The following is a 23,527-nucleotide window of genomic DNA, read 5'->3' on the forward strand; positions in this document are numbered from 1 at the left end:
AACAGTTTTTTAGTTATGCTGTCCACAAAAATTGATTACGAACAGATGGAAGGACGGACGGACGGAAGGACGGATGGACGGACGGACAGACGGACAACCCGAAAACATAATGCCTCCGGCGACACTTCGTGGCGGAGGCATAAAAACTAGAGAAGTACTCTGAGAGCACAGACCTCCGCCAAGCAGCTAATATCCACCAATGATCTTGTTCTTCCAAAGAGATCAGTGATTTCCACCCACATGTATGCATGCTGAAAATCGCCTGATATCCCAATATAGAAGCCTTTTAATTGTTATGTCATCGACTCCAGCTGCGCGACACACCTCGCCCTAGCAGAAACTAGAGCATGCACTTTATTTAGTGCAGAAACTAGAGCATACACTCTAATGCGCGCATGCAAATCTCAAAAAATGTGCAGCCTAAACTCTCAAGTTTATTGACCATGCTACAGACTCTGTACCAAAATATAAAAAATCCTTCATAAAATCCATAAAAATTCCCAGATCACTACCAAAATTTAATCATCTGTCCCTTGTGTCATTCTCAACCTGTCCTGGAAGTTTCATCCAAATCTCTTCACAACTTTTTGAGTTATTTTGCTCACAGACAAACAAACAAACACTGATGAAAACATTACCTCCTCCCTTGGCAGAGGTAGTAATAAATAAACAAGGAGGTTCTTTGCCCTAGCACACATTGATAAAATGTCTGCACTAGGGAAGGCATTTTGGCCACAGCCAAACAAACACTTATGCAACAAAATACAATGTAGGAGTATCCATCTTTCATTCTCGGTTGATCCTTGACAAAATTATAGAGCTGTCTAAGCTTTTGTAGAGTGAGGTCTTGACTCTTGAAAGAGGTTTGACATTCTCCACCATGGAACAATGCATCACAGAGGTCAAAGAGCAGGTATTGTGATAATCCATGCCATACCAAGATTAAGCACACTTTTCTACCACAGTATATCGTGCTAGGATATCTGTTGATGCTTCCAGTGATAATTGTGCAGTATATCATTATCAGGCATTATTCTTATCAAATCCATCCGCTAAAGCTGCACATTGTTCTGTATTCAGCAAGTGATATCTTCTGTTTGTTTGGTGTTTTACAATACAGTGTTCAGAAGAGAGCAGCTAGTCTATCTTCTATACTGAATTCCCATCATTTCATGATTTCACTATGAGGAAGAATGTTGAAAGATATGTGGAAAAATCCTTCAAAAAGTCCTCACTCCATTTGTAAGAGGGTACATGAAAATGTATGTTATACAACACCTATTTAGAATGTAGCTATCCAATTGGTCGATTACCCATCAAGTGACATTAGGCCCATTCACAAACAACGAAAATCGAAATTTCAATCGCGATCCAAATTTCGATTTTTTTTTCGACCGTTTATACACAGGGAAAAATCGCACTTCGCAGCAAGGAAAGAACGATCAGTGGCCAAACTGCGCATGCGCGCATCTTGCATGACCGAAGACTGACCCCGCAGTCCCAATAGAGTTTCGCACGCGCTACGAACGATGGGACAAAAAATACCGATTTCCGAATCTCGATCGCGCTCACACACACGACGCTTGGCAAAATAATCGCGATTATTCTGAAAAATCGCACTAATAGTGCGAGTTGGATCGCGATAAGGATCGCGGTAATTAGTGAGATTTTTCTGTCCACACTGGAAAAAATTTCGAAATTTTGATCGCGATAAGAAAATCGATTTTTAAATCGCACTTTTTCCCTTGTGTGTGAACGGGCCTATTTAGTGAAAGGTTCTATTGCATGCTCTGGCTGTCTCAGCGTGCAATTTTGGTTTAATCAAAATGTTCTATTGCACGCGCCCTGATGTCACAATAAACAAACATGTGCCGCGCGCACTCAACAACAAGCGCGCTTACAAACGCGTACTTTTGTCACTATTTTTTGTAAACAACTTCGTTTTGCATACGTATGTACACGTTAACATACACGGTGACTGCGACTGTGAGGCTACTCATTCATCTTTCACGGAAAATGGTTGCCATTTCTGTGCTAAATTCAAGAATCTGTGAGTACCAAATTCGTTGACGTTCAAGGTGTTGTATAAAACAAATAGTGTACCGGTATGGTCTTTACTCGTGCAATGGAACGAGATTTCGCACTCAGTGAAAGATGAGGCGCACTATTCAACTCGGCTTCGCCTCGATGAATAGAGCGCCTCTATCTTTCACCTCGTGCGAAATCTTGTACCATTGCACTCGTGACCATTCACTGTTTGTATATTATGAAATAACAAATATCATACAGTAATGTCATAAATAATGCAAATTTCTCACAGCTGTGCCAAACATTTGGGCCCGAATTCACAGAGGTGGTACAATTGAAACCATGGTTTAAACCATGGACAATGACCGTAATTTTGTATGGCCTATTTCATTACGAAATCAGTCATTTCGATTACTGAATGTTAACATTTCATCGGCGAAATGGTCATTTTGTCGAAGAAATTACCATTTCGTGACGAAATATGCCGTGAGACACTTGGCGCCCCATAAAATACTACGGTCTTTGTCCATGGTTTAAACCATGGTTTCAATTGTACCACCTTCATGAATTCGGGCCATGGGGGTTACTGATGCACCTGTCCAAGGCAAGAGGCTCACGCATCAACCACATTAAATATCGATGCACAAGGTGACATAATTTCTAGGCTTATAAAAATCAAATACTGAAGTATACACACATACTATTGTAGCTCTTGAAATAAAAATGAGAACATGACACACACACATACACACACACAAAATAATAATAATAAGACAAATAAATGAAACTTTCTATGAGAGAAGATAAAGATAATTTTTTTACCATCATTTCACTACCAGGAGCTTTATCCCCCCCCCCCCCAAAAAAAAAAAAAAAAAAAAAATCAAGCTCAAATACTGGATGATGGAGCTTTTTAAAATACAGTGGGTGCAATTCTCAAAACATGTTTGTCACGAATTATCTTTCCTTTTCCTTGAATTTGTACACCATTGCACAATGAACAATGGTAACAAGCAATGAAACCTTACAAAATCATTTCTATCTCCTTTAACAGAAGGAGTAAAAACATAGGCCCTACACAATGACGTATAAAATGCAATATGGCATGCAGATCTCTTTTCAAAGAATTTCTGGTATTTCATTAAAAGATATGATTGTTCTGATTCAATTCTGGAGCTCTTACAACTCTAGATGCCAGGAATCTATTGATACTGTGTCTGCACGATTTTTGTATGACAAGACTTGGGACCATTATTTCCCCTTCTTTTAGGGGGAGGGGACATGGGAAGATGTGTGCAAAGAGACAGATTACCAACTTCTTCATTATATTTGTATACAAAATCAGAGGGAGAACAAAACTGTTGGAGTAGCACTAATTTCTTCAGTATAAAAGAAGAAAAGAGAAACATGAACATTTCTCTGAACATCACGGGTGTCTCTGCCTGATGGGGGAGGGGTAAGGGGGAGGAGGTTGGGAAAGTGGACCTACATGTAGGTCTTCTTATAATGTACCTATTTGTACACTGCTTCTTATACCTGATGGCTATATCAAAATATAATTGTACAATGTAGGACAGCCGTACACTAACACACATAGTACAATTCATATCTCTGTAGACATAGAATCATAGATCATTGTTGTCAATATCAAAACATAAAGTGCATAGTATTTAACTGGATTGCAGTCCCCAGGGGCAGATCCAGGAATTCTGTAAAGGGGGGGGGGGGGGCGTGACTAATATTTCTGGTGCCACTTCCGGGTTTCATTTCATTTTTTTCTTTTTATTTCTTTTGTTTCTAACGAAAAATAAAGGGGGGGGGGCGTGCGCTGGTTGCGCCCCCCTCTGGATCCGCCACTGGTCTCACTTACAAGGTAGCCCCACTCCACACCCCCTCCCCATATGCACACACATGCCTACCTTTCTTGTATTTTAACCTACACTTCACCTTCTCACTAACACTTTCATCATTCCAGCCACCACAATGCCACAGATTTCCTGCTATAGTCACAGGAAGTCACAGGACTTTTTCTGTAAACCAAATACCTGGCCTGATAGTGTCTGTTGTTTGTGGTTAATGAGACCACATGACTGAAACAAAGTTTGCTGACCCTTGTATGACAAAAAATGTTTGTTCCTTTGTTGTTTTCAGAGTGCATTGTCAGTGATTGCAGAACAAGTTGTTCTGGTTAAAGGGTGTGTACAGTTCTGGTTGAGGTGAGGTTTTAGCAAGGAGGTTTAAGAGATGGAGTTCCAACTGGCTGTAATTATTCAAACAGTTGTCATTTTTCTATTGATGTACAAAAGAATTCCACAGGTGCATCTGTGCCTTTGGTGACGGGGTTTGATGCCGCCATCTTGCTGAGCAATCTGAAGATTCATTTTGAACGTTAACTTAATGTTGGCTATATTTTGCTTGTTTATCTATCAAATGAAACAAAATCTCACTTAATGATAAAGCTCATTAAACAAAGTTCAATCCCTTCAAAAAATATGTGCAAAAGTGTAAATCAGAGCTGTATCATGTGAAAGTGTTTAAAACTGTACCCTCCCGGAAAGCCGGTTTTATCACTTTTCCACTTATTTCCTCCAAATAAAACTGATATGGAATAATCTTCGAGTATAATTCTATATTAATAGATATATCAGATTAGTGGCCAGGCACGGCCAGTCGAGTAATTTTCATTTTCATTTCATCATTTTTTGCGCAATTTCTATTCGTGCATCCCCGTGTCTTTACCATTATATACCACCTATCTTTTATAAGTAGGGATGGCGAAAAGTAATTACCATCACAAAGACATATTTTCGTTAGAAAGTGGCTGATGATTATGCAATGAGGCATGAGTCAATTGTCTTCCTATCTGCGCGGCAGGTCCAGTTTGCCACATGCTTCAAATACTTTCGAGTGGCGGCATCAAACGTGACTTCAAAGGAAATACGACAGTTGTGACTCCATTCTCTTGAACCTCCTTGGTTTTAGCTTTTAAAGGGGCATAGTCCCGGTAGTGTAGGGGGCGCTGTTGATGATACTGCCGATCACTGTTAGGATTTATACGAAGATTACCGAAGTTGAGCTGTCATCAAGAGTAAAGTGCGTAGGTGTTGCTAAGTAACGTTGCCTTCGTTGTCTTCTCTGCGCAAAGCGTAAGCGCTAAAGAGGAGTCGATAGCGTAGGTCTCTATATGAAACTTGCGCCGTGCGCCCGCGTACGCATTTGACTAAAACACCGGGACCATGCACCTTTAAGGGATGGTACAGTATTGGTGGAGATGAGAATTGGGCTTTTAACTTTTTGCAAGATACCAAGAAAACACTTGATGTAGTACAGAACATACCATTTTAAGAGGAATTCAAAGTTTATTTGATGAAAACTGGGTTTGGAATGACTGAAACATCTAAAAACAAGGTAAAACAAAGCGATCGTAATAAAGTGTGGGTCCCACACTTTATTAGAATCGCTCTTTTTGGATATCTCAGCCATATCAAAACCAATTTTCATCAAAGAAACATTGAATTCCTCATAGAATTACATGCTTTTTCATATTTAATAAGAGGTTTCTCATTATCTCACCAAAAATGTTAGAAACCTGAAATTACGTCTCAACAAAAACTATACGATCCCTTTAATGTTTTGGGAGATATTCAGAAACCACTCTATGAGATGTCAAAGACCATGCAATTCTAAGGGGTATCAAAAGTTTATTTGATGAAAATCGGTTTTGAAATGGCCGAGATATCTAAAAACAAGGTGAAACAAAGAGATCCTAATAAAAGGCGTGGCCTGTCGCCTTTTATTATCATCACTTTTGTGGATATCTCAGCCATTCGAAAACCAATTTTCATCAAATAAACGTTGAATCCTTCTTAGAATTACAATGTACATGGTCTTTCATATTTACTACTGTACGAGCTGAATCGCCTTTGAATTGCGAAAATAACAACACGCGAAAAAAAAAAACACGCAAACAACTAAGTTCAGTTAGACCCTCGCAACTGCGAAATTAACAACACACGAAAATGTCCTCCAAGTAGCAATTCGCGAAAATATCTGTACGCGAAAATTTCAGCTTGTACAGTAAGAGGTTTCTTATTATCTCACTTACGTATGTTCAAAACATGAATCCCCACCTCAACCAGTACTGTACAGTCCCTTTAACAGGTCAGAGTTGAACATGATTTATTTTCACAACCCTTATGGGCATATTCACTTGTCCAACTAAGTGGGGGGGTTTTTCCAATTTTCCTACTGAAATTTCTTTCTCCAATTTTCCAACTGAAATTTCTTTCCCATCATGTGCAACAGTGTTTCTGTACAGAATAATCTAGTTAATCAAGGGCACTAACTACACACACACACACACACACACACACACACACACACACACACACACACACACACACACACACACACACACACACACACACACACACAATCTTTATGTACATAAGAGGTTTTATGTGATAATAGCACTGACTCAAAGCAAAAGTCTCCTAAGAGAACAATTAAGGGATATCAAAATGGCTACTTTGTGAGATATGGGGTATGGCACGATCAACTAGGGGTTTGAGCATGTCACTGCAAAGTGCTCAAATTCTTGTGCAACATTTTCAAGAGCCAGCAACATGCTATGCAACATCCTTGAGTATTGGTGGCATGCTCAAAATAAAATGTAGTAAACATTATTGTGCAACACTTGAGAAACGAAAACCTGAAATACATGCCTAGATCCTGGCCAAGCTTCCCTGAAATTTCTTTCTACTTGGAGGACATTTTCGCGTGTTGTTAATTTTGCTGTTGCGAGGGTCTAACTGAACTTAGTTATTTGCGCGTTGTTTTTTTCGCGTGTTGTTATTTTCGCAATTCAAAGGCGATTCAGCTCGTACAGTAGTAAATATGAAAGACCATGTACATTGTAATTCTAAGAAGGATTCAACGTTTATTTGATGAAAATTGGTTTTCGAATGGCTGAGATATCCACAAAAGTGATAATAATAAAAGGCGACAGGCCACGCATTTTATTAGGATCTCTTTGTTTCACCTTGTTTTTGGATATCTCGGCCATTTCAAAACCGATTTTCATCAAATAAACTTTTGATACCCCTTAGAATTGCATGGTTCCCCCCCAAAAAAAACAAACAAACAAACACACAGTTGTGATCAAAACAACTACCTGTTCATAAAGTTTATCATTACAAACCAAAATCACAATCTCTGTTACCATTTGCATGAAACAGGATGATGAACAGATGTTATACTAGGAAAGCCAAATGCCTCCTTGGTAATGCCACTTTAATAGTCCCTGTTTACACCAACCGAAAGGCCGGCCTTTCGGTTGATGTAAACGCACTAAAATCAAAATGCGGTACCACATGGGGTACCAAATTGCGGTACCAAATGGTGGCCCGAGACTACGTCAATGGGCCAACCTTTCACTGCCGTAAAGCAGATCCAAATGCACGGCCTGCCCTCTCAGGTATCTGTAGAAATTGCGCTGACGTCACGCACCGGTTCGGTTTCATTTTGTGTTCACTTCCATTGTGTCATTTTGTGCAGCTGGGACCTGCGTATAGAAAACCGGCTGCTGTCTCATTAATTTTTTAGATTATTTCCTTCTTGAAAGGTAAGAATAGATCTTTATCTAGATGTATGTATCCGACTTGTTTACCCTTATTTTTACGATTAAAATTCTGTATTCAAACGTCAGAGTAATGTCGTCTCTACTAACAGAATACAATAAACCTTTCGTTTATAAAAGTCCCATCCGGGAGGGGATATCTCTCCGAGGCCGCTGCTTGACAAGGCAGTGTAAACGCACAAAAATGTGAGTCCGAGGACCGCAAGGCGGGCCGGCCTTGGGCCCAAGGCCTGCCCGCCACTGTAAGTGGGGGTCTCACTGCAGGCATTATTTTCGTGTACAGATATTTTCACAAATGAGGTCACAGTCATTTTCGCGAGATGCTGTTTTCGCGAATTGACACCAACGCTATGGTAAATGCACTATTCCCCCAGCATGGCGACATTTTCACGCACTGCTTTAATTCACAATTCAACTGTGATTCAAGAAATTTGCAAAAATAACAGCTTATACAGTAAATGTATGCTATCACAAGCCACTAGTTGGTATTCATGAGTTTAAAAGAATAACTTTATTACACAGAACACAAACAATTGTATAATGTATAATACCTGTTTATATCCCTAAGAGTAAACATAACTTATGAAGAGAGAATGGATGAAATAGGGGAGTTTCCCAAGCCAATGTGGAAATCACTTGTCTATAGTACATCACATACAATGTACAGTGTACGAAACATCATCAAACTCCTACTTCACATATTTCAAGCAAACCTCCACCTCAGTGATCACTTCACAAACTGTGGTATACAACTGTTACGAGATAGCTAAGCCTGTAACATTCTTCTACTGGCCATATAATGTGGTCAGCATACCAGTACATTTACTCTTCACATCTCATATCCCTAAAAAGAAAGAAAAAAAAAAGACTACCTGCACTAGATACTGTAGTTGGTCATCCATTGAAATCCAGATGATTAAATGGGAAGAATTTTGTTTGTTATCAGTGAAGAATTGTTAAAGATGTTGATCTCTTGAAAATTTCCCAAGTCTGAAAGAGGTCCGAGTCAGACCTACATTGTACCAATGTGGCAACAGATCAAATGCATTGTCTTCTATGTGGTTGTGGAAGGGCTTTTGCCTGAGTGCTGAATACTATTTTTCCACTCATATATTTTCAAAATGCAAAATATATGTTGAGTTTCTAAGGTTATATTCTGCAAAGTTCTTGATGAAAAGAAGTCCATCTGTATGTTTATTGTCATCAAGAACTTTGCAGAATTAACTATATCAAATCGCAATAAACCACTTAATCTCTGCATAATTGCTCCAGCTGGACCAAAACAATTTCACTCATTCTTGGGTGATGATTTGATACTACTGTTGAAACATACTTCACACCACCATCTCCCTGAACAAAACTGACATTGCCGGGATGACTCAGCGGTGAAACTGAGATATATAATCCCGGTGTCATACAGTATATTAATGCATAATATATCATGATGGTATGATATATTGTTGTTCCTATTTGGCACGGTATTGTCTACACAATGGGCGGTTGTTAGCATTGATCTGATACCATAAATACCTTCATTGCTCTGCATGGACATACATTTTATATGATAACTATCAAGCTGTAGTTCATTTGACTGAATCAACACAAAAGTGCAGTTGTGAGTCATCTCTCAGATTGTCCAGTCCTTCAATTCATATCACATGGTCAATGAGTTTTTGTACAGCAGTTGTTTATTCTATCTTCATTTTATCTTCTCACACTGAATACTTCCACTCTATTCTCACATCTAATGTGCTGGTAATATTTACGTAAAGGTGCCTTTAACCCGTTGAGGATGGGCTGATTTGGCTACAACATGCATTTCCAATAGACACCTGTCCGAGTATACTCCGGACTCGTCCTCAACGAGTTACTGTAAAAGTGGAAATTTTCGCGCATTTCGCGCAAACAGAAGCTAGCGCGAAAACAAAAGCACGCGAATATTTTTGCATGCCATACATTCCAGTAGTTGACGTCTTGATTCCGCGGAATTAAAAACACGCAAAACTCTTCTTACCTGGCCAAGCGCGAAAAATTAGTCGCGCGAAAATATCCACTTTTACAGTAAATGATGGATGGTTATGGACTTTCTATTTAGATGATTAAGTCATTGAATGGGTCCTCTTCTGGGGGTAGCTTAAAGTTGTACACCATGTTCAAATAGCTCTGAGATTACTTGATTGCACCATGAACATAGAATATTTCATTCTTAAGAAATCTCCTCACACCTTCTTTTTTTATTGTGATACCTGTACGAAATAAAAAGAATGATAATAAGAAAAAATATTTTCCCTCTTTTGTCCAGGATGTCAAAATTGTACTTCTATTATACCTTGTTAACTGTCAGGAATCAGCATAATGTACAGCCAACATATGATATTTATGTCACTCAGCTGCATGGAAAAAAAGAAGAAAATGTATCCATATCAATGGCACGAAACAGTTACTATTTTTTTCAACAGAGTCTGTAACTTGTCATATTGTACAAAATGTACCTTCACTTTGCTACTGGTATCAACCGACTATAATGAATTATACATACTGGCACATGTACTTGTAAGTAGTGTAAGTCTGTACAAACTTGGTAAATGGGCTTAATATATTATGTTTTATTTCAAGTACCGGTGCTACACGTCTCATTACAGGGATGCCAACATCAAATAAAGAAGTGAGAAAGAGACATTTGTACGGGAGTGAGAGCAACCTAGGGGGGGGGGGGGAAGTCTACACACCATGGGGAGAGAGCTTCTGCATTTTTCATCACTAAGTGGTGTAATCAAGTGCATTACTTTGGGGACTGTATTTTGTGTCTGAATTAGGATTCAATTTATTCTGATCAAAAATTGCATAATTACCTATGAAGTACAGTGTATATTACATTTCTTTCTAGGGACGTGAACATGAAACATTTACATTTAGTACACTTGTCAGGTTTTCAGTGAAGGTACTGACATACATTTTTATTATCAGGGTTTTCTACTTGTAAAGACATGCATACTATGGGAGATTAACCTGAGCAGACGTGTGGAATATACTGTACATAGGTGAGTCTTACACTCATTTCATTACACTTATTGGTACAGCCCTGCCATAGTCATCACCTTCATTTAATCAGAAACATTTCTATTTTTCATAAATCCTTGTTTAACATAATAGTAGTAGACTTTCATCAATTGCATTATATATATGAATACAATTGTACATGTATGTAGTGGACTTAGCTGTTGCTGTTGTGGTGCCAGTAGTACTGATCACTGTAAAAGTGGAAATTTTCTCAGTGTTGAAATTTTCGTTTATTTTGCGCAACCAGAAATTAGTGCAAAAATAAAAGCATACAAATATTTTTGCTTGCCATAATGTTCCAGTTTGATGTCTTGATTCCATGGAATTAAAAACATGTGAAACTCATCTTTATACCTGGCTGAGCATGAAAAAATTATGTGAAAAATATCCACTTTCACAGTAGTTGAGCTTTTAAAACCCATCAGGGCCTTCATATATTATGGAGTTGATAGCAGCTAGCATTATGAGATAAAGATAAAACTGAAGTACAATGTACATCAAGATGAAATAATACATGTCATACAATACGTCATCACATGTATTTTATCATTTGGACAGAAAATATATGAATCTGAGACTGATAAATTTCTGTACATGCAAACACACCAATATAAAATTCTTTCTCTTTGTAGATCTTACGCACCAAAACGTTATAATTCATTGTTTCTTTTTTTAATACTCTAACCACTATCTTAAATGTGAATACTGTGAAGCTTCACTGAATGATGAAGGCATCAGCATCAGGTTAAATCTCAAATTAAGGTACACTATGTAATATTAATAACCAGGCTAGAGGAGTTAACTACCATCATCTGACCTTCACAATATGATCTCTATACAAGATTGTCAGTGCTCATAGTCATATTATGGTGTGTTTATGAAAAATAAAACCAAAAGATTCTCCCACTAAATAAAAATCCGCACTGTCTTTCTAATTACCACTCAATGATCAAATGGCCTTGATGCTCTCTTGCAGACACACACTTTCCAATTCTTCACAACATGTGTGTGATCGCACACAGCTTACAACTATGTATACCTCGCCCAGCATCTCTTGCATCACAATTACATGTATCATGCCTGGCTAAACAGAGCCCTTGCAGCATTGCATACCAGGTCACCTACAAACCCTGAGCTGTAGTATAGCAATGGCTCACCTGACTAGTGCAGGCACTTTGACTTATTACGGTATACAGCTTTACCTGGCCATCAAAAGGCAACCAGTCAAACTGAGAGAAATGAATTGCCTACAGTCGTTTCCTTCTCAGATCTCTGTTGCATGGATCACATAAAAAAAAAAAAAATACATTCAATGATGACAGAAAGTGCTCAGTTAATGATCACTCACTGTTGATACATCTCACTTTTAATAGCATTGTGATACAATGTATGTACACTGTATACATGGTATGACGGATAGAGAGGCAAAGCAAACATTATACAATGTAGAACAATTTACATGTATCGGTATACACACTGTATGTCTCTAGACGTACTTTCTGTTAGTTACCCTTCTGCCTCATCTGTTGCATGAAGTGCATCCAGATGATATTAGAAAAAAAAATATATATGTAATTTCCCCCCCCCCCCAACAGTCACCATCTATATTGTAATGAATCAACTTCATACTTGGACACAAATCTAATCACTATATCTGAGAACCTTATTTCTCATAGAAGGAGAGTTCATTTTGCAGTCCTCTGACAACAATTAATTATGTTAATGAAATGTACAGTGTAACTCAAATTGATGGAGCAGAAGTGTGAGTACAAAACTCTCTTTTCATCAACACACAATATAATGCTGTGTTTATTGTATGTAGCTCAGCATATCACGCAAGAATACAATGAACTTTTCAAAATTAATGTCCCACTATTAATGCGTGAGTCACATGCATGGAAATGTGTTTGAAGTTGTGTACGGCTGAGCTGAGTAATGGTTTTCACAAGCTCAGCATAGTCGAAACCACACTGTCTTCTTCATGTGCAGTGATGTCATCAACCAGCGCACATAAATCCAGCACACACTTTTCAGCACCGCATGCTGATTATGTGGCCACATGCGGCTGTTTGAACTCCTGTATCCAATACATTGGCACATTAAGTTAATTAAATGTGTAGCCCTCTTCCAGTAAGTTTAATCATCCTAGCACAACAGAGTGAATCAGTCAACAGTTTGGCTATTTTCAATGCCTTTTGTCACATGATGTTTTGTGAATTTGATTCTACATCCAACAATATAATTGCACCTACACAAGTGCAGGTATCAGCATAATGTAATGCAATTACTATTCTGTTGCTCAACAGGCTGAGACCTACAAAATGTATATTTCAAACCAATCAGCAATTCATATTCAGCCAGCAATATCTTTAGCTGCTGTACAATAACATGGAAAAAAGCTCTGGATATGACAGCTAGGCACAGTTCCAATTAAGGACTGAATATATCAAATATGGACAACAAATGTCTGTCGATGTTAATGAATATTTTCACAAGAAATGGTAATGTATCACAATACTACTGTTGTATCTACAATGTATTATACATCATAGACCTGCTCATTTACAAATTGGTGGTAACTGCTCTTGGATGAAAGATGTATGGTATTCCTTCAAATGGTACAGTAAAACTGATGCAGCTACAAGTGTCCATCACAAACTATCAACATTGTATAATTTGACTCAAACTCACACTAGCTGCAGTCACACATACCAACAAATAAGTTTTTAAAGACAGATATTTAGAATGCAATGCAAAATGTTATTGCAATTAAAAAAAAAAAAACAACATTTGTAATAATTTGTCTTATGCTGTGTGTGAGAACAGTGACAAAAGAAATCAATTTTTGCAACATGATGCAAAAACTGATAACTCTTGTGCGTGAATTATGCAGCTTCTTTTTCAACCTGCAAACTGTACCTGAAAACATGCGATAAATGATTTGTACAGCCTCAGGGATGAAACAAATCCTTGTATTTGATAAGTAATTGACTTGCAGTCATGCTTCAGGTGTGTAAATCCATCCAAAGTCATATCTCACAGATTCTTAGCATAACAATTTGCAATGTGACTCGGTCGAGAGGACCTTGGGAGAGCTACACTGAATTGACGGCCAGCGCATGCGCACACAAACATCTTATCCGTTCGTGGATTTGAAATTTGTTCCCATGTGATGTGTGCGTATGCGCTGGCCGTAGTAATCAGTGTATGTAGCTCTCCCAAGGTCCTCTCGACAGAGTCACATTCAGTCATCAATTCGAACAGAAAGGGACTATTGGCAGAACCAAACGTTATCCGAAGCCTGTTTTCAAGACTTCAACTTAATTGGTAAGTCTTCAAATTGAAGAATTTTTTGGATTTTAAGTTGATATTTACCCGCGATACTACATCTGTCATGATCCTGTATGTTACAATGCGAAGCCCCATTACGCTATGCGTATGGGGCTGCTGGTCGCTATGCGTATGGGGCTGCTGGTCGCAGTTAATTGCATGATTACTAAGAAATGAGAGCACTTTGGGGCGAGTAAGTCTCACAGTGTTAGTTATTTGAAAGGTACTTTAACCTGAAACACGGAAATTCAGGGAAACTTTTGAGGTACCAAAACTTTTTATTATCTTGAACCATAAGATTTCTTGTGGCTCTTAACATCGAGCTATAAACCTCGAGGTTAGCTAACTATGCGTATGGGGCTGCTGGTCGCAGTTAATTGCATGATTACTAAGAAATGAGAGCACTTTGGGGCGAGTAAGTCTCACAGTGTTAGTTATTTGAAAGGTACTTTAACCTGAAACACGGAAATTCAGGGAAACTTTTGAGGTACCAAAACTTTTTATTATCTTGAACCATAAGATTTCTTGTGGCTCTTAACATCGAGCTATAAACCTCGAGGTTAGCTAACTACGAGTGCGTCTTCACGGTCCCTAACTACAAGCTCTAACCTCGAGGTTAAGGCTTGTCATCTGAACGTAACTTATACTACACCATCTTGACAATGCGAGATCAAAGTTTCACATGATATGATTGGCATGAAATCGAAATGACATGTTTGAATATATTATGATGGCTCAACCCTAAAGAAATGTTTTGAGAGGTTAAGTGAAGTGAGGCTCAGTCCTACCCTTCCTTTTTTTTTGTATAATACATAGGAATACATAGGGTCTAACCACTTGCCCCCCCCCCCAATTTTTTTTACCCCAAAAGTGACATCAACCTTTTCCTTTCAAGCCGATCAACCCCAGAATTTGTAACAGAAAACTGCCACTGAAGGCCTTTTTTTTCTTTGTTTCTTTTGCTTGTCAGCTGATGAACCCCTCCCCTGCCCCCCCCCCCCCCCCCCGAAGTGGTACAGAAATATTAACTGCTCACTGCTCCCCCCCCCCCCCCACTTTTAAAATAATTGTTCATTGTGTAAATACCTCATGAAATGTAAAATTTACTTGCTGTGAAAAAAAAAAATGTGTGAAGTACATTGTGATGGATCATTTGAATCTGAACTTGTTTAATCATGGTATTTATGAGGGTATTTTTTTTAGTATCCACTAAACATGGTATCAATTAAACCCATTCCTTTCTTGGTTTGTTTTAAATGCAGCGCTTTCTTCTCCGCATAGCCACATGCTCTAAATATAATTTCAGATCATACCATTCATTTAAAAAGGGAGAAGAAGAAAATCAAGTATACAGAAAGGTATCATTTTATTGTCCAAACCCATCAAACTCCAACTTATATTGCATCTTAAGGAACATACACCATAAAGTCATATTTCACTACAAACTCTCTCCAAGGAATCCACACATCTCACTGGGTACAAGGCGCACCGGGGCATGAAACTAACTACAGGTATGCCTACATTGTATGCCTGCATCCCAGGGCATGACATGCTTCACTGACACTGATGTGGTCCCCTTTGGGTGCATGATGCCCATAAGTTTTCCCATAAAACATGAAGTGTGACAAAGTGTGCTTTTCACACACAGCTCATTGCATTTTTTATGTGTGCAGAAATTGCTTTAAGGGCAGCTAGATTAAGTTTGTTCAAGCCACATGACACTTTGCATAGCTGTTTCTTCATGCCACAGTCTGGTCTGTGCTGATACGATAAAGCAAATTTGTGTGCATTTATGCTCAACTTTTCAGGGCCATAATCAGCATTTTGAAACGTGATTAGTGCAAACGAGTTTGCGTCCATGCTCATTTTGATATAAACGCCGTTTCAAAATGTCGTTTCAAAACGCATAAAAAGGAGCATTACATACGAGTATGCTTGGTGATTCTGCCTTATCACGTTTCATGGATAAGTATTAAAAGTATATAAATGCAAAATCACACACACTGTAATTTGCAGGGGTTGTGCTTTTTAGCTTGAGCTCCCTGCTGGTACATTTGTATACTGTACGCACACAGACACATCAATGCATGAACAGCACACTTCAATACAATACAATTTTGTCAACACTTTGTCGATAGAATAAATACTCATATTTCCTATCATTGTCTGCAGCTCACACATGTGTACTCCCTAATAAATAATTGAAATGATGTTATACTGTATTTAGACATACAATGGTAAACACATAGCCAGTCAAAACGTAAACAATGCACAGACTCAGTCCAGAACTTCGAGAAAGCGCACTCCCCAATTTGACCTAAGCAATCGCAAACACTCTTTCCCAAGCTCAAAAAAAAGTGAGCATTCAAACTGTACTCCCATGAACAGTGTTTTGTTGAATCAACGTTCAAAACACTGATTCTGCCTTTGCAAATTGAGCATAAAAGTACCCTTTGATAGTTCGATGCTGGGCCATCTGTGAAATCTACAAACTAACAGAGGTCTCACAGAAATACTGTATAAATATATTGAAAAGTAAAAGCGGATTTCTTGAGCTAATGAATGTACATGTCAGCTACTGAACACCATCGTCTAGTTCACAGCAAAAACAAATACAGTATTTATTCCTCCCCTCCTAACTGCAACAACGGGCTAAGAGGCACAGTTTTCAGAATATGAACACAAATCTACAGTTTATCTCAAGAGGCCTCAGTGTTTTTCACAGAAGTAGAGGATATTGAACAAAACATCAGCTGACAGCTGCAATAATCTTCAGGATTGAAGGAGGCAGATTACCCCAAAAAGAAGAAGCAGAAGAGAAGAAGAAGACGACGAAGAAGAAGAAGAAGAAGAAGAAGAAGAAGAAGAAGAAGTAGAACTGACACTTCACACTCACCTGTTACAAGGACAACTTCGGGATTTATGATGTCAATGTATTCATTGCAAAATGTTTTGAAGTCCGCTGTCCGTGATGGATCTCTGAAACGGGATATGTGGATATCCGATATCTGCAAAGCAAAACCACAATTCAACCAGCCAGTGAATTTCTGCATGTTACACAATGGACGGCAGATTGATAACTAAGCACAATGGTCAAATGTTGTGTTTAATCATTATATTTAACATTTGTACTCCAAAAGTGTCAAAAGGTAATGAAATATGTGATCCGATCTTAGATTTTGTACAAAGTAATCTGTATGAAATTACTTACATCCCTGTACATGTATGTCATTCTCTAGGCATAACCGTGGGGGTAAATGTTTCACACATACATGTAACAATGTGTCATCCTACAAATAATGTATTTTCTTGGATATCAAATTTAGTTTGTCTGATCTCAGCATTAAATACAAAGGAAGAGGATTTTCATAGCTTAGCTTTCTGGAGACTTTCACATGCTGGTACTAACTTCTAGAAGTAATCATTGTTCAGTACCTTAGATTATATGCATGCTACTGATACAACAGCTTTACTTGCTTGATATGACAGCAGCAACACCTATGTATGTAACAATCAAAAAGTTAAAACAAAGTATTGGTGAGCCATATCAAATTTCAGTTACACCCTATTTGTAAAGCCAATGAGCGTGACTCAGACACAAATCAGCAAAAGAGAGATATTATACTGGTGACCACCCCTGGCTAGAGACAAGCAAGCACTCAAACACAGTGACAGCGTGAATAGGGCAGTTGGTGCAAAACATATATGTAAACTTACATGAATGAACCACCACAAGTTGTCTGCTGTTTCCCCTGGGAAAGGGGCTTGCATACTCCTTGGATGGGGTGGCCCGTGGTAAGGAGTAGGGACCATGAAGTAGTCCAGCAGCAGAGCAGACAACCATGCTGCTACTGTCATTAGCACAATGAATATGATTGCACAGAGCCCAAGTCTTGCCATTTTCTGTCAAAAGATTCCAGAACAATAACAACAACAAAAGTATCAAAATGCAACTTCAGATTTCTTTTCACACGAAGCAAGATGTTGAGAAATCAATGCTATGATCTGGAATTACTAGAATATATCGGTACATGTATTTCCATACCACATAAAATCTGCATACAATCTACAATTGTACCTGTGGCATATCTATGCAAATGCTTTCTCAACAGTACACCCCATTCAGGTCCTGAATATGCACAAAATTATTACAAGAGGAGATTCCAATGCTATGTTTGCATGACATCACAATCAGTTAGGTGAATTTCCATTGGTTTTTTTCAGCCACCCACGATAGACGTGGCAACTCAAAATCGATGTGGACGGGGACGAGAAACACAAATTTGTGATAATTTCTATTGCCATTTTGAAAAACAATAAATATCAAAATAAAACAAAAAACTAGAAAAGCGCTGAGAGAGCACAGACTTCCACCAAGCCAGCAACTCATTTCCACCCTTATTACACACATGCAAATTCCCAAAATAGAAGCATTTTGTTTACGTCATTACGTGGCGCCTTGCCTATCAGCAGAGCACGCGCTTTAGTGCACGCATGTAAACCTCCAGTACATGCAGCTTGAACCCCCAAGTTCGTTGACCTTAAAAGAAACCCAAACCCAAGAGAAATGTGGATTGAGTGCAAGCAGCAACATTAGTAGAATATATCAGTGAAAGTTTCAGGAAAATCGGACAATCGATGCAAAAGTTATGAGTTTTTAAAGTTTTGCTGTTGGAACCGCTGGATGAGGAGACTAGAGGTTACTGTAAAACGAGGAATTTTCGCGTGCATTTTAATTTTACGAATTTCGCAAGCGCCAAGATTCGCGAAATCAAAATTCACGCAAAAGTTCTTGTCTACACTACATGCATAGAATGCCAGTGGCAGTTCGCGAAAATTTCATGCTGCAAAAAAGGCCGTCGGCTCCAATTCACGAAAAATTCATGCCGCAAATATATGTTTTACAGTATGATGTATGTGTGGACAGCAATATAAAGAAAATACATGTATAAAGGGAATTCCACAAAAAATTCACTTTTCATAAAAATTACACCTTCCATCAACTTGATACTGACAGTTGTATGTTAAGGGTAGCAATTATTCCCCCTGCTTCCTGAAAGCAGTTAGTCAAGTGCTCTTTCATTATACTAGAAAAGTGAATTTTTGTGGAATTTTCTTTATATTTTCTTTATATTGTTGTCCACACACACATCATAATCACTAGTTAGTAGTCTTCTCATCCAGTGGTTCCAACACCAAAACTTTAAAAATTCAAAACTTTTGCATCGATTGTCTGATTTTCCTAAAGCTTTCACTAATGTGTTTTACTAATGTTGTTGCTTTCACTCATTCCACATTGCTCTTTGGGTTTGGGTCCCTTTAATATGCCAAAAGATGAAAAAAACCTCCAAAAATCCATAAAAATTCCCGGATCTAAAATTGAATGAGGATGTTCCTTGCTTCAATATCAACTTTTAATGCAAGTTTCATTTTAATCTGTAGGACCTACTCAACTTTTTGAGTTATTTTGCAAACAGACAAACCAACGCCGATGATCACTTTACCTCCTCCTTCCTTGGCGGAGGTAATGATGTGGTGCCAAAATTGGATGTGTGAAAGGTGAGAAACTACTTTCTTTTTGTACTTGTCTTTAATAACTCTATTTTTATATATTACATATTGCTCATATACAATCAGCAGATGCAAAACTCATTAATATTAAATTCATATTGTACATCTAACACTTTCATTTCTTTCAAGCCATTATCAGATATACAGTAGATCAAATGCCATGCTGCACTACATTGTACATGTCCAATGAAACTGTGCAGTGTATCATTGTCTTTATATAGGTGTTATACATAATTGTTTTACATCACCTTTTTCCCTTTTTTCTTTGTTATTCTGTGTTTTTGTTTTGTTTTGTTTTATGTGATATGTTTATTGTTATGCTAAAGATGTTGTTATGGATCTTGAAAATCAATAAAAACATATATTTAAAAAAAAATGTTTGTGTGTCTTTCTTAATACAAGCATGTACGCATGTTTCAGTTGTGCTCATATACTATCAGCTGCACTGATAATCTTTAATCCTATAAAAACTTGATGTTGTTTCTTTTCTACTAGCAATTGTGATAGTGAAACTTATTTGTGGAGATCGGGTGGGGGAACAATGTACACGGTATGTCCAGTGTATGCTGTTTATCACATTTGGTAACCAGGTATGGTCCCATTCAGGCCATTGGGAACATAAGAAGATATTCAGTTAGAAAATGAACTCTCCTTCTTCTTCCAGTTAGACTTAATTTTACAGTCCACCATTTGGTGAATTATTATTTCATACTCATACTGACAGACTGGTCTGATGTATTTTGAGGTGAGCTACTTTACCAGGTTCCCCCCCCCCCCCCCCCCACTTAGGCAGGAAGAATCCAAGGACAGAACCTTTGGAAATTCATGGGTGGTTTTTTTTCTTTGACAAGCCCAAAAAAGTGGGGGGTGCTGCAACCCCTCCCCCTACCCCCCCCCCCCCCATTCTGTGGCCCCTGTAGTGTTACTGTATGCACATCAATTTCCATTACCTCCGCCATGGAGGTTATGTTTTTGTCAGCATTGGTTTGTTGACTTGTTAATGTTAGGTGCAAAATAATTCAAAAAGTTGTGAACATGTGCTCTACTCAGGCACCGCACAGCATGCAGGAAGTCAGCTGATGATTTAGGCCTACCAGATAAACACAAGGCTTCTTTATCATTAGTGAGTTTCACGTCTACACAAATCTCGAGATTTGGAATGTGATCGTATAAATATCCCACTATTTTGTATGTGTGAAACTGGGCAATTTTCAGCATGCATATATGGGTGGAAATGAGCTGCTTGGCAGAGATCTGTGCTCTCAAAGTGCTTTTCTAACGTTAGTTGTTTTTTAACTTTTAATATTTTGGATCTGCCAAGATTTTCTCCTTCGACATTCCTGAAAGAAAAAGTGTTTATATGAGCAGATGACTAAATACAGGCAATACAGAGTATAGAATCTAGTCTTTTTATGATTGAAATGGTTTTTATCTGTACCCGATGTCAAATATTGAAGCCCGGCAAGGAGTTGTACTGCCCATGCCCAGCCCTGCCCACTGCACTGGCACTGCACGTGATCCTTTCTTAATACCCCGGAGCACTCCACTGCGATCAGGCTCGTCACAGTTTTGTCTAGATCGTTTCTAAAGACAAAAGTCTAACGATGTCTCTTCCACCTCCCTGGTCTAACTTTGTTAACCCGCCAGCCTGACATAAATACCACGCATAATGAAATCTTTGAAGGCTTCCGTGGCGGTAGAACGTTGGGTGGTAGAAGGCTGAACGGGTCACCACGTATTCTGTCTAGGGTATTAGTGTGTGGCCTTAAAAAGGGCCTGCCCAATCCCGACGTTTTGGCAAGCATGTTCTCGCCGTTCTCAAAGGAATGAGAATTCTCCGTTCTCAACTTCAAGGGAACGTGCTTGCCGAAACATCGGGATTGGGTAGGCCCTTTTCAGGGCCACACACACACTTACCCTAGAAAGAATATGTGGTGCACCGTTAAGCCTTATAGTTTAATATACCACAAATAAATTTACATTGTTGCAGCTTTAACGTGTTAGATTGCCCACCATGATGCCTGATGGCCCATATCATCAAGCAGGGCCGGATAGTGAGCAGAAGCGGATCTAGAGGGGGGGTTGGGGGGGTTGCAACCCCCCCCAAAAAAAAAAATCTGGGGACCATTTTTTTTTAAATCTTATCTTTGTTTTTTAAACTTGTAATTTTATTTTTTTCTATTTATGGCAATGACCTCTATACCAAAAATAGTGGTGTTTTAGATGCAAGGAAACGCCATTTTCACACACAGATTTTCAAAAACAGCCAAGATGGCATCTGAGCAAAAAGTGGTTATTTTGTGAAATGATCCTTGTAACATGGTCTTTGCGTGTGCAAAATATGGGAAAGATAGGACATGTATTCACCAAGATACAGGATGAAACATTTATGACCTTTGACCCTAATTTACATACCCAAGATGGTGTTGGATCAAATAGTTATTTTATAAAATACATGTAATGTTCGTGACATGAACTAAACATGTGCAAAATATGAGGGTAATAGGGAATGTTTTTCTTGAGTTATGGCAAAGAAAGTTGCAAAAAGAAAGAAATATGAAAATACATCGAAGCTAAGCTTTAATTTTAGCAAAGTTTTTCGGCATGATTTCGACATCGTATGAAAAAACGGAAGACACTCTAACGATAGCGCAAAGTCTCAGCTACAACATATTAAAATCTGGGAGAAATTCACCGAAGGGTAAGTGAGCTATTGCTCGATAAAGACAATCATGTCAATTTTCACATCTAGAAAAATTCCCTCCCATAGAGTTAACACGTCATATAACGAAGATACAGAAAGAAGTACATATGACCTTTGACCCCACTTTGCACAGACAAGATGGCATCTGAGCAAAAAGTGGTTATTTTGTGAAATGATATTCTTGTAACATGGTCTTTGCGTGTGCAAAATATGGGAAGATAGGACATACACGTGTATGTATTCACCAAGATACAGGACAAAACATTTATGACCTTTGCCCCTAATTTACATACCCAAGATGGTATCTGATCAAGTACTTGTTATTTTATGAAATAATGTATGTGACATGAACTAAACATGTGCAAAATATGGGGGTGATAGGGGCTGTGTTTTTTTTAGTTATTGCAAAGAATGTTGCAGAAAGAAATATCTGAATACATCGAAGATAAGCTTTAATTTCAACCAAGTTTCTTAACGTGATCCCGACATCGTATGAAAAAAGCTATTTGCGATAGCGCAAAGTCTCAGCTACAACATATTAAAATCTGGGAGAAATTCACCGAAGGGTAAGTGAGCTAGTGCTTGATAAAGACAATCATGTCAATTTTCACATCTAGAAAAATTCCCTCCCATAGAGATAACACGTCATAACAAAGATAGAGAAAGAAGTACATATGACCTTTGACCCCACTTTGCACAGACAAGATGGCATCTGAGCAAAAAGTGGTTAGTTTGTGAAATGATTCTTGTAACATGGTCTTCGCGTGTGCAAAATATGGGAAAGATAGGACATGTATTCACCAAGATACAGGATGAAACATTTATGACCTTTGACCCTAATTTACATACCCAAGATGGTGTCCGATCAAGTAGTTGTTATCTTACGAAATAATGTACTTGACATGAACTAAACATGTGCAAAATATGGGGGTGATAGGGCCTGTTTTTCTTGAGTTATTGCAAAGAAAGTTGCAGAAAGAAATATCCCAATACATCGAAGATAAGCTTTAATTTCAACCAAGTTTTTTGACGTGATCATGACATCGTATGAAACGAAGGGCACACTTACGATAGCCCAAAGTCTCAGCTACAACATATTAAAATCTGGGAGAAATTCACCGAAGCATAAGTGAGCTAGTGCTCGAAAAAGATAGTCATGTCAATTTTCATTTCCAGAAAAACTGCACTCCCATAGA

General features: G+C 38.4%; 1 protein-coding gene across 1 annotated transcript in view; it reads right to left on the bottom strand.

Annotated features, from left to right (window-relative positions):
• Positions 1 to 23,527, bottom strand: part of LOC140227501 (transmembrane protein 62-like) — a 48,640-nt gene that overhangs the window by 22,467 nt on the left and 2,646 nt on the right. Inside the window, exons 2-3 of the mRNA XM_072307904.1 lie at positions 17,774 to 17,959; positions 16,953 to 17,064 (exon numbers count right to left, since the gene is read on the bottom strand). Coding sequence (XP_072164005.1) covers positions 16,953 to 17,064; positions 17,774 to 17,956 — 295 coding nt within the window. The 5' untranslated portion in view covers positions 17,957 to 17,959. The remainder of the gene's footprint in view (positions 1 to 16,952; positions 17,065 to 17,773; positions 17,960 to 23,527) is intronic.

The sequence above is a fragment of the Diadema setosum genome, chromosome 1 (assembly GCF_964275005.1).
Source record: "Diadema setosum chromosome 1, eeDiaSeto1, whole genome shotgun sequence".
NCBI lineage: Eukaryota > Metazoa > Echinodermata > Echinoidea > Diadematoida > Diadematidae > Diadema > Diadema setosum.